The following is a 12,355-nucleotide window of genomic DNA, read 5'->3' on the forward strand; positions in this document are numbered from 1 at the left end:
ACAATGTGGACATTTTCAGTCCCCTTACCCTTCACCTTAAAGGATGTACATGGAAGTACAAGGTTGGCCATAAGGCATGGAACTGCTCCTGAAGAATTGTATCTTGGGATGCTTAAGAAAAAATGGAAACAAGATACGGGTCTCTAAATCAAAGGGTGACATATAAGTACTGATCTAGGGTGACATATAAGTACTGATCTACTGCTGCTTTGAATGCAGTGTCAGGGATATTAAATGAAACCATTAGGAGAATAGGTTCAGAGAAAGGAGGCAGTTTTTCACAGAACAAGTAGTTAAGCTGAAAACCACTTTGCCTCAGGATCTTCCCTCCTAGAACTTGGACATCAAGTTAATTAACTTACAAATTAGAAGAAAAAACCCATTATAGCCTAATAGATGAGTAGCTGATCTGCAGCTCAGGAAGTCCATGAAGTGCAAATTCTGATTCCATACACTTTTTGTAGGACCTCGCATTAGAATCCTGTATAGTTAGTCATGGCTCTCTGTCAGGTAAGACTAGACCACATGAACTCCATGGCAGGGCAAAGGCCTAACTTTGCATTTGATCCATCTTTACTATACACTGGAACTACTTGGACTTGCACAAAGCTTCTAATGGGAAAATTCTTCAGTGTAATATGCAGAATCTTCTGTGCATGCAAACTCTTCTTTACCCACAGTACTCTCTGAACTGTTCTGATCTCAGGTCAGCACGACAATAATATGAACTCCTACTCACCATAGCATCAAGCTACCAGTGTCTCAAGGACCAGTGCCCAGAAGTGACAAGTATGAACATTTAAGAAGAGACGCATCCATAGGTTTAAAATTTTTTATTGTGCTGCCAAGAGCCAAATTACAAGAAACCGCCTTACAGTTAAAAAAGTAAACAAGCAATCTGCTGAACCGCAGTGCACTCCGAGTGCCACATATGCATCTATTTTTCAGAAAATTATATCTGCATTTCTCTTACAAGAGCACAACAGGAACCAAAGTAAAAGAGTGTAATGGATACAGCACATAGGATAAATCATATCTTTAAAATAATAATAATAAAATAATAATAATAAAAACATTTTACACCATGTCCTATATCCTGCTAATATTTTCAGAATATGGCCTTGATTGTAAAACAAAAGCAAGCTTTTACAATTTCTGGATAAAGACTGCTTACTCTTATGCAAGGAATGGATGTTTTGTCTTGACAAAATCTCTGTAGTTACTGGACAGAAACATCTCTGTTTCATTATCAGGTTGAGTACAAAACACTGGGGAGATTACATTTTTTCTTATTGATGGTTGGAAACTGAAGTTATATAAGCAGAAAAAATGTTGACCCTTAATGATACACCTATTTTTTTCTTTGATGCAAACAGCTAGAACACCTTTTTGATATTCTAAAACAAAAAAAAAATTGTTAATCTTCAGATTAATAAATTAGGTCATTATAATAATAAATTAGGTTTTTTTTTTCAGTTTTAAAGTTCAGCAATCTCTGACCAAGTATTTACAACAATACTTGAGAGTTCCTTTACAAAAAATACATTTTCTTTTCACATTAAGCATACTGGGTATCTGTGTCTCTTATGACAAGCATTTGTAAAAGAAAAAAGGCAATGCACAAATGGGTAATTAGTATAAAAGTGCCAAGACCTGTTTGGAAAGTTAACATTGTATTATACAGTCAGAGTTATAAATGAGGCAAGCTACAACAAACTTCCAGCTTAATGCGGACAATATTCCAGTAGTTGTTTCAAACAATTGTTTGTAAAAAAAAAAAAAAAGAAAAAAAGAAAAAAAGGAAAAAAAAAGAAAAACAAAACCAACCGAAATCCAGGAGCTGATTGTGTTATTTTATGGAGTTGATTAGTGCTGCATGTATATTGTCATCAGTGTCTCTAGCCAATGCATTCATTAAAAAGCCTTTTTAAGGCTAAGCAGGAAAAGAAAAATAAGAAACACCCTGAAATGTAGCAAGTAGCAAGAGCAACGCTTACTGCTATAATCGTGCACGAACTGAACACACGCCAACACAAGAGTGCACACACACACACACACACACACAAACACGTTCAAATCAAATCAAATCAAATCAAACTGTAGGTAGAATGAGATGCTCTTTTCTTGACTTTCCTAAACTCACAAGCAATTAAGCATTGATATGGAATGCCTGTTATCTGTTTCTGCTCTGGGTAAAATCTCTCTCAGATAAAAATACATTCAACAAGAAAAAAAAATAGAAAAAATATATACTGTATACATAGTATTTTATATATACAGTATATATATGTATAGTGTATATACACATGCACGTATATATACATATGTATACCTACATGCATTTGTATATACATATATATACACAAACATACAAATACTTTTTGTTGTTTTTAGCATAATTATATTTACATAAATATTCCTATAATGCTAAAGTTTAAAGAAGCATGATCTCCTTTTTTTTCTGAGCTTCAAAAAAGGTGCTTGAGTAATATACAATTAAAATTAAGCAGCTTCCTAGCATGGAAGTAGTTTCTAAATCTGCATACCAGTAAATAAGAACATCAACAGGAAAAAAAACAACAACCTTAAAACAGTCTCTTTTTTACTCTCTTGTACGCAAGAGCTTTGTCCAACAAAAATATTTTTCCTTCTCCTGTATGAACAACCAGAGATTGATATAAAATAACAAAACAAAACCACAACAGACAAAACAAACAAACAAAAGCCCCTGGAACTGCATGGTGTTCTTGACTTTTCCTTCCATCCTTCCTCCCTTCCTTCCTCCCTTCAATACTGCTGTCAAAAGATCCAGTGCTCATATCAGGAATTACTTAGGCCTCAGTCATTTGCTAACTCTGCTGAAGTCTGGCTAATCTAGCCAATCAGCTTTGAAGAAAACAAAAATAAAAACAAAAATAAAAACAAAAAGCAGCACAAGGTATAATTTTATACATCCTTAATAAACCCACCCTTTATTTTCTGCTATAATCTTTTCCTTGCTATTTCATTAACTACTGCAGCTTCTCATCATATAGAAAAATATTTGCAGCTACACCACACCTGTGATGTGACAAATTCTGTTCTAGGAGAATATTACTGTAGCAACAGCTGGAAAAAAAATAATCAGACCTTTTCATATTTTTTCACCTGGGGTTAGGCTTTTGCTGCAACAGATGCAATTTCAGAGCAACAAGATAAACCACTATCCTGCTGCTCAGTAGTATATTTTCGTCTCCAGCCAAGCATGACCAGCTTTTCTTCTCTGAAGCTTCCTTTTACTTCACTGCCTACCCCTAGCCCCTGATTCCCCCTCCCAAAAAACCTCTATAGCTATGTTACAAGCAAATACATCTTAACAAGTTTCAAAACTTTGGTTCTAAGAAAACACTTGGTCAGTTATCTCAAGGAAAAGTGGGAATGCTTTTTCTGGCACATTGCAGGAGTCAGAGCTCATCCCAGAAAGGTCTTAGAGCTGTACATGTAGTCACAAATCCAATACAATCCACTAAGCAACTGCACAATTCTAGTTTTATTTTAATAGCAGACTGTCTCTCTTTCTCTCGCTCTCTCTCTTTCTTAAATCCTTGGCAAGGGTGCAATTCTTCAAACTGTTTGATAGAAATTATCTGCCTGTAGGTTGTTCTGTTTCTGCATGCTGTAAAATCCACTGTATCTTGAATCTGGGTCTGCAATTCTTAGCATCCTCTGAGAACTGTCCACCTGGACCCTGGTACCTTTCTCGCAGTCCACATATACCAGTTGATTGTTTAGGCAAGAAGGCTGTTAAAACAGAAAGGAAATATTGAGTAAATCATACAGTTTTTGTATTCCACACATAATTTTTAAAGTCTATTTGGTTCAAGTCCATAAGCACAAAACAAAATCAAAGTGGCAATGAAAGGGTTTAGACTTTTGTTAAAGTTGGATTACGTCAGACACAGTAACAGACCAACACTCTCTTCAGAGCCACCATTTTTCATCTTCTGAATGGAGTTCTGGTATTCTCACATCCCAGCTGGGCTGGTGCAACTGTTCTCTGTTAATTCAGCACCACACAAAGGCTTAACCTGGTTGCCCCAGATGTGCAGCAGCTTTTTCCCAGACTTTTTACAGCCTCTTTATTGCTTAACATTTTCCACAATATTTTGTTCCAGGTTTCGTAAAAATGGCATAGCCTGGAAATAGACACGGCACCTTTGTTGGAGCTTTGTAGCAGGACACTGGAATCCACTGCTTCTTCTGGTTGATAAGCAGGAGCACGATGATCAGTAACAGCGCTATCGTGATTGGGATTGTCACCAAGGCAACAGAGCTGACAGATGCATCTTCGCTGGGGCGTGGCCCACTGCCACTCCGGTATTCTCCCTGGAGGTGGTTCATGTCTGCAGGGCAATTGGGAGCATTTGTCAGTAATTAGAAACGGGCCTTGGCCGCAAGAAGAATGTAATTATAATAAGTCTCAGTTGTACATCTTGTCACTCATAAGAATTGGGACCTTCTCTCCTGCAATGGCACCTTATTTACACAAATTAGAATAGCTAGTATCTTGTAGAGGGACTATAGTAGTCAGGAAAAGGCCATCAAAAAGAGAGGAGATAGAAGGAAACCTAAAGCACAGTAACGACCAAGTCTGACAACCACCTCTAAACTCAGTTGTGTTTGCATGATCTTATCTGATCACAACCAAATTCCCACTTGTAAAAAAATCAGACTGTTTCCAGGCTGAGGAGAGCTTGGAAATCCTAGGATGAAAGTAATTTTTTCTTTTTTACTTCTAAAAACTGGTAGGACAAGTACGATGTGTTCACTCTCTCATCTGTTGAGAGTGTTTTACAATACCTGCAGCACTCAGCCTGTGAAAACAGACTGCTAGCAATCTACTAGACTGTAGCAAGTTTTGTGTGTAATTACAAAGAATGGTAACTTTCAATGACATACACAAAATTCCCTCAGTTTGTAGTGGGTGTTTATAATCCCCAGGCAGGATAGTTGCAAGCCAGCTACTAATGCCTGAGAAATTAAAATGCTGGAGTTATACAAGCATAAGCTTGGAACTTTGTAAAGCAGTTACATGCATCCTTTCTCCAAACAATAGAATGCTATGAGATCATCCTCAGACTAAAAAATAGGAAATTCTCAGGTTTAAAAAAATACATAGTTTAGGTTAAGAAAAGGTTAACAAAAACTGTGGCACAGTGTTTCCTCTATGCTGGAAAAATATTACAGTGCAGTTTTAAACAGAAGATGTATTTATATCCTTAGACAACTTTATTGGCTGTGTGTCACTATACCTGAGGTGGTTTTTGGTCTCAGTCTGACATCATGGCTATGATATATGTTGGGCTGTGGTACATGTTTTTCCAACTTAATCTATTTCTGAGACTGTCAAATGGTCAAATGAAGGTCTATCAATTCTAATGACTGCTTTCTAGTTTTTGAATCAGAAAAGACACCCAAGAATCACTTCTGATTCGTCATTTTGTTGTATTATTAATTTTATAGAACTCCATCATACCAACACAGATGTTTCTTCTATGCAGAACATGGAGTGATAATGAGACCAAAATGTACAAATATAATTTAATCAACTGACTCATCTTTACTCAAAGCAACATGCATGTACTGCACTGCATTGACGAATATCCTCAGATACAACTGCTACCTGAATAGGAAAAGTAGATGCATTAAAACATGGGGAATAAACACAGTCCTAAGTTATCCTGGTTTATATCAGATCTGACCTCTGTGAATGTGGATTATATCATTTTCACTCGGTGTTGGCCAGTTTGGTACTTCTAGTTCAACATCTCGATGATTTGTCTTCTCAATGGGGATGTTAGTGGGTTCAGGTACATACATCTCTGTGAAATGAGAAAAATGTCTTTCACAAGTTGCAGGCAGCTTAACTTCTCAGTGATGCAATAATTGAGAAAATATACTTGCCCATTTGCAGTACTTTGTCCTTTAAATTCTTTGACTTGTTTCATAATTTTCAACATTAGCCTAGGATTTTGTTTGAAAACTTATTCCGTATTGTATATGGGATATATGCTCGTTGCCATTATCATAATGTGAATGGGACAAAGGACTGATGTGGACAAACTTGCTTCTGAAAATACCATCCCAGAATTCATGCTTAACTACAGGCTTGCTCCTCTGTGATGCTCAACAAAATCCCCCCCAAAAAATGAAGCGAAGGCTACCATCTTCCCAGCTGATATGTAAACAGTCCCTACTGGTTTCTTTGCCTTGCTTTTTTTTGTAATCCTCGGGAATTCTAAGAAGGAGTACTGCTGAATCTCCCCAGTTGTCCTGTCAGAACAGCTGTACTGTCAGTTCAGCTGACTGAATAAGGTGAGCAAACTTCTGCAGAAGTATATCAGGACTCACATTAAAAACCACTTGCAATTCTTATGCCCCTTGTGCCCATAGCTAAGAAAATGTCACATTGCTTTTAAGCCAAGTTAAAGTGGAAAACAAAGCAATGTGATATTTGAAAAGTAACCAACGCTCTCAGAAAATACAGAAATGTTAATCACTGTGACATAATCTGCAGAGATGTAAGGATATTAATTTTCCCACTTCATTAACATATTTCCATAGCCTTGTGAAAGGACAAAACAGGGGCAAGCGAGTAATTTTTCAGTTCACAGTTCTAAGAGTAAGTGAAATTCAAACGATATTTTTGCACAATGTGCCTATCTGTTAAGAATTTTAATTTTCCTGAAGTCTAAAAGTCTGTTGCCTTTGTGATGCAGTTCAAACATGGACTGACATTCAAAACCCAATTAAAAAACCTTATTATCGGCCCTAAGAAACCAGCATGACAATAAACTGGGTGGTCACATCACGTTACCCGGACACATGGGACAGCAGCTTCCTTCCACGTTGATGGGTTCAGCACAAGGCAGAGGTGGGCAGCTGACGGTGGAGCAGAGAGTCTGACCCTGCAGGCAGTAGCAGTGTGTGCAGCTGTCGATGTCCCAGCGCTCCTCATCTGCGTACGTTTCTCCACTGAAGTGGCAGACCACTTTCTTTGGAACTGTATCTTCTGTGGAAGGAAAACAGTGCTGTGATCCTGAGGTAACAGCCAATTAAACACTTTTGTGTCTAGGATTTCATTCCTAGACACAAAAGTGAAACAATTGCCACAAAGAAATCCCAGCTGCAATGAAAAGATCCTGTCTTCATCTTCCAGAAGATCTTTCTGAAAACGATGTCATTTCTGCTTCTTTATGAAGTACATAATTAGCCTGGGCTGCTTCTCCTCATTTTCTTAATGCAAGAGGCTAGAGGATAGATGATTGGGACATGAAAAGATGCTATCAAAAATGTTGAGAAAATTAAGAAAAATTTCATTCTCTTTGACTGTTTGAGGCTACCAACTGCTCATCTTCCTCGTTTCCTAGTCAATCCTATTAAGCTAAAATAACCCCAAACCCGTAACTACCTAAATTTCTAACTACCAAAGCTCAAGAATGATGAACTCTGTCTAGAATACTTAAAAAAGCAGATTAGACAGGATGCCAAGAAGGACTGGAGCAACTCTCAGGTGAAATAACTAGAAGTGCTTAGACTGTAATGGTAAAACATATTTGAAGGGGATCTGATAATTCCTTACAACAGCATCAATAGAAAACCCCTGGAAAAGAGCAATAACTAAACTCAGTACATTTTTAGATGGTTAATATTATATAAATTGGAAATTGATGTGACCTTTCTGCCTAGGCATTCAATACACTACTTTTTAATGTGACATCCTATGCAAGCCAAAAGGTGGTCTGCAGTAAACCTATTTCACTGAGAAGGAAGTAATGAGTTGCTTAGCCTAGGATGTGTTTTGGTGCTGGAGCACTTTAAGGATAGCGGAAAAAACAACACAGCAGAAACTCCAAGAGCCAAGCAGTGCTTTATTTTCATGTTAGCTTCTTCCTACCTTTGTTTCTTAGAGGCAAAAATTGTTATGAAACCTGCTGATGACATGAGCTTCCACATTAAACATATGAATGAGATAATAGAATGAAACTTAAACTTTCAGATAAATTCCTGTTCAGCACTCACACAGATTACATCTCTAAGTATGCCAGTTAGACATATTTACCCTATGTCAGCCTTATTATATATTTTGGCCATGAGCAGAGGTTTTAATTAGTGACAACACAATAGAGACATAGTCTGGAATAACAAGGCTAGCAGTCAGCAGACCGGTCCAACAGATCTGAGAGAGTAAATTCAAATACAAAAGAAGACCAGCAAGAAGTACTATTGTGAAAACATTAGTGGAATTATCTGAAAAGCACAAATGGTTCCTGAGGTCCTTGGTATCTCATGGCTTGCATGACTTTTACTACGGGTCCCAACCTCTCCAAGTAGATTTTGTAAGTGAAGGTGGTGTGGGCATGGGAAAGGAAGAGTGGGAGGAAAAGATGGCAGCCAGCTGCAGGAAGGGCGTTAGGTCCTTCCCTAGCTGATGTGCATTTAGGCATATAGAGCCAGCAGAACCCTGTGTCAGGAGGGTATGTCTGGGGACAGGGCGAGGCACACCGCCTGAGCACCCCTCTGCTGCTCATTACCTATGCAGACCTAAACCTTAGCACTTCTGGCCTGTTCAGATTAGCTCCCAAAATGTTGCCTTGCTTTACTTAGGACACCTTCTTCAATTCTGCAGCTGGTTTGTCTGGAAAAGTCCTTTAACTTGTTCAGGCTTTTCCAAATTTGTGGAGAACACATCACAATTCTATTCAGCAAGTATTTTTTAGAAGAATGAGAAAAGGTAAAATCACAATTATGGTGCTGTACCCTTGAACCTTAATAGGAAATTTAAATTTTAAAGTGCTATCCTGTGAGTGTCTCCTGTTCTGGTGTCCACCTCTATGAGAGTATAAACAAGGATGAAGATGAAGGCGATAACACCAACAGGTGCTCAAGAACAGCGGAAGCAAGGACAGGCCTGCAGTAAGAAACCCACATGCAAAAACACAGTTCAGCTAGCTCTACCCACTTCTCTCAAATTTCTTCTAGCTGCACCAGAAAATCAGTCTCATCTGGTAAATGAGTGGATCATCATTGCTCTGTTTTCTGCAGAAGACTAATCTTGTCTCTAATCAAATAGATATCCCTTTATCCTCTCTAAACGAAAAGGTTATATTTCCAAATTAATCTTTCTTTGCATGAGAAAATGAATGTTGAACACCCAGGATGAAGATTCAAACAACAAAGCATCCACGACTGTAAAATTTTGAAGCTGAGTCTATACAAACTGGATCCAGAAAGAAGCAGAATAAATAATGCAGTGCTGAAGTCCTGCATAATTTTTGAAAGTCCAAAAAATGAAGCAGGCCTGTTTCCACAGAGTTTGCCTGTGCCCAAGGAAGTGACTGAATCACCATCCCTAGTGCTATTTAAAAGATGTATAGACACAGCATTTGAGGACATGATCTAGTGGTGGACTTGGCAATGCAGGGTTAACAGCTGGACTCATTGATCTTAGAGGTTTCTTCCAACCTAAATGATTCTGTGATTCTAAGTATTTCATCAAGTATTGCATAAAAATAATTAGAAAGAATCTGTACAAAGATGTGCTTCACAGTTCTCAAAAATGAAGAATAAACCAGTAAGAACCAGAAAGATGAAAATTAAGTGCATGACCCATGACCCCATGACCTGACTCATCTTGCATGCAAGAGTATATATAATTCATGGAAGCCATAAACAGAGTTAAGTTTCCATGAATTTCAATTATTTAAACCATAAAACATTCTTACTACATAGGACAACATGGTTTAATAAAATATAGCATCACTGAAAATCTTTATATCTGAGTGTTAATTAAAATCTGGCCGCTGCATTTTGCTTTGCTGAGTATTTGCTACTAAAAAAAGTAAAGTTTTCATAGCTCACACATTTAAGTATTTGCAATATTACGCAACTATACAGGATTCAAAGTAAAATAATAAAAGCTATGTCAACATGCTCTGTGTATATATTTTCAAACCTGACATGCAAGATGTAGGGTTGTAAAGGTATCATTTTTGTAGCCCATATTGCACAAGTTCCCCTGGTGCATCCCCTCCTCAGCCACAGAATTCTCCAGTGCAGTATTAAGGCTCGTGTTCTGACTCTACTGGTTTGATTGCCCAACTTTCAAACACACTCTGTATATTTTTTTTTAATGTTAAAATGTTTTCTGGATTAAAATTCACTGGCTCAAACTCACTGGAAGAAAAGCCTGCAGAAAGGCAGTTGTCAAAGAAACTTTATTCTCCCCATTCTGTATGCAAACCATGAGAAGAAATAGTAATAGGATTAACATTGCACTTTCACCTCAAAATGTCCTCAAAATCTAAGTAGGATTCCAAAGGCAACTGAAGCTTGGATACTTGGTAACTTTCCCTGGCATTCTTCCATCGAATTCCTTGTACATTACATAAAACTGTATCACCTGTTACTAAAGCTATTCTATCTGCAAGGATATAAAGATTTCAAGAGTTGTATCAATGTCTGAACACACTTCACAATCTTTCTGCCATCTTTCTGATGAAGGACTGTTTTGTTTATAGATGGACAAGTTGACTCACATGTTCAATTAAATATTTAAAACCCATCAATTTTCTTATACTCCTTCTTACTGTTGTTCTCTACTGTATCTCTCCCTACTACTTTTGCAAATGAAGGGAAGTAACCTTTGAATGCCTTCCAACAATGCTACAAAGATTAAATTCAGTAAGTACAATATATGATTTTTCTCTATCAGCAGCTTCCATTCTACAGCCTTTGTACTTACTGTGAACTCACAAAAGATTTCATCTGTACATAAATACTCCTATTCAACACACAATGGAAAAGTGATCAGTAATCTCCAATTTTGCTACTTTAAAAATGCATGGAAATTTTTATTGTCTACAGCAACCACCATTTACTTCAGCTCCAAATTCAACACCAGCGCATGGCCCTAAGTCTTAATGCGTTTTCAATATTTAAAAAAATGTATGTTTTACGGTTTTATCTTAAAGATATTATAATTAATGAAATTCCATTTTTCCTGTATTTTAATTTAGATGCCTTATTAAGAATTCTCCATTCTGTGAAATTTCAGAATGCTTCAGCTCATCTTCTGCGATCATAATAATGTTTTCTTCATATTATTATTATCACATAAATCTTGACATAACGTATGTGTTACTTGGCAGAACTTCCTTTAAATAAAATAAATTTTTTGTAACGTCTTTATCCAATAAGGTGTCTTATCAAGATTTCAGGAGGATGGCCGCTGGAGTTAGTAGGCAAATTAGATGTATCTCTCTATTATCTCTATGCTCTTCTACCTAAAACCCACAAATCATGATCCTCAAAGCTCCCTATGCAGACTTCACTCTCCAGTTCAACTGGTGGCATAGACTGCATCTCAGGGAAAGCATTTCAGTTTGGAAATAAAACTTCTGTCTTATTGCCAAGAAGGGAACCACAAGTTCACAACTATTTTCATTCACTCACCAATACAGTAAGGACAACACTGTCCCTTTCTCAAAACAGGTCTCTCACAGGATACTGGCGGGCAAGACTCAGAGTAGCATCTAATCACACCATCCATGCAAATGCAGCTAGTGCAGACATTGGGCTTCCAGGACTCAGCTGTCAGAAAAATATCTCCTTCATCGTTTTTGCAGTAACTGGGCATGCTCTCATTGCTTGAAGGAGAGGGCTGAAGAGTCTCATCTGTAAATACAAACAGATTAGGTTATTGAATTTACAGTGGGTAACTTCTCTCAGAGCTCCTTAACAGAGGGTTCACTCTTGAAGAACACTATGGAATTGTTGCACATTGCCTCACTACTTCAGAAGAACTAGAAGGACAGAACCTCATGCCTCTTCAGTTCCTATAAGGGATGAAGACCTCATGATATGCTCTAGCATAATGCTTATTTAGACCTTTATTAGTTTACTCAAAAAAGAAAAAAAAAAGTAAAGCAAGAAAAAAAATTTAAAAAAGCTTGGAAAAAGAGCATAGAGAAAAACAATCACCATCAGAAGCAGCCCCTCAGAAAGTGACTCTGAATGCTCTAAATTGTGTGGTGTATAGGAATTAATCTCAAACAAGAGAGATTAAAGTTTTAATCTAAAACCTGAATCCCATCTTCTATGATGTCAGCCCAAGTCTTTGAATGATGCAAAGTGAAAAGCTATTATGCTGCTGTCACCTTCACTAGTGGCCTTAGATGAGCTAATTATAAGCTGCTGAGAAACAAATGGAACTTGATTGTGCTTCAGCCTGATGCCAATGGTTTGCTTTAATTCTCATGCCCATCCATGGGGGAGACATATTCCTGCAATGAAGCTGTACCTTAACAGACATTAC

General features: G+C 37.4%; 1 protein-coding gene across 1 annotated transcript in view; it reads right to left on the reverse strand.

Annotated features, from left to right (window-relative positions):
• Positions 1-818: 818 nt before the first annotated feature.
• The window catches only part of CRIM1 (cysteine rich transmembrane BMP regulator 1), a 173,960-nt gene continuing 162,423 nt past the window's right edge, over positions 819-12,355 (reverse strand). Inside the window, exons 13-17 of the mRNA XM_084203268.1 lie at positions 11,494-11,715; positions 6,857-7,051; positions 5,742-5,861; positions 4,195-4,382; positions 819-3,780 (exon numbers count right to left, since the gene is read on the reverse strand). Coding sequence (XP_084059394.1) covers positions 3,604-3,780; positions 4,195-4,382; positions 5,742-5,861; positions 6,857-7,051; positions 11,494-11,715 — 902 coding nt within the window. The 3' untranslated portion in view covers positions 819-3,603. The remainder of the gene's footprint in view (positions 3,781-4,194; positions 4,383-5,741; positions 5,862-6,856; positions 7,052-11,493; positions 11,716-12,355) is intronic.

The sequence above is a fragment of the Fringilla coelebs genome (genome assembly GCF_963513975.1).
Source record: "Fringilla coelebs genome assembly, chromosome: 3".
NCBI classification, from domain to species: domain Eukaryota; kingdom Metazoa; phylum Chordata; class Aves; order Passeriformes; family Fringillidae; genus Fringilla; species Fringilla coelebs.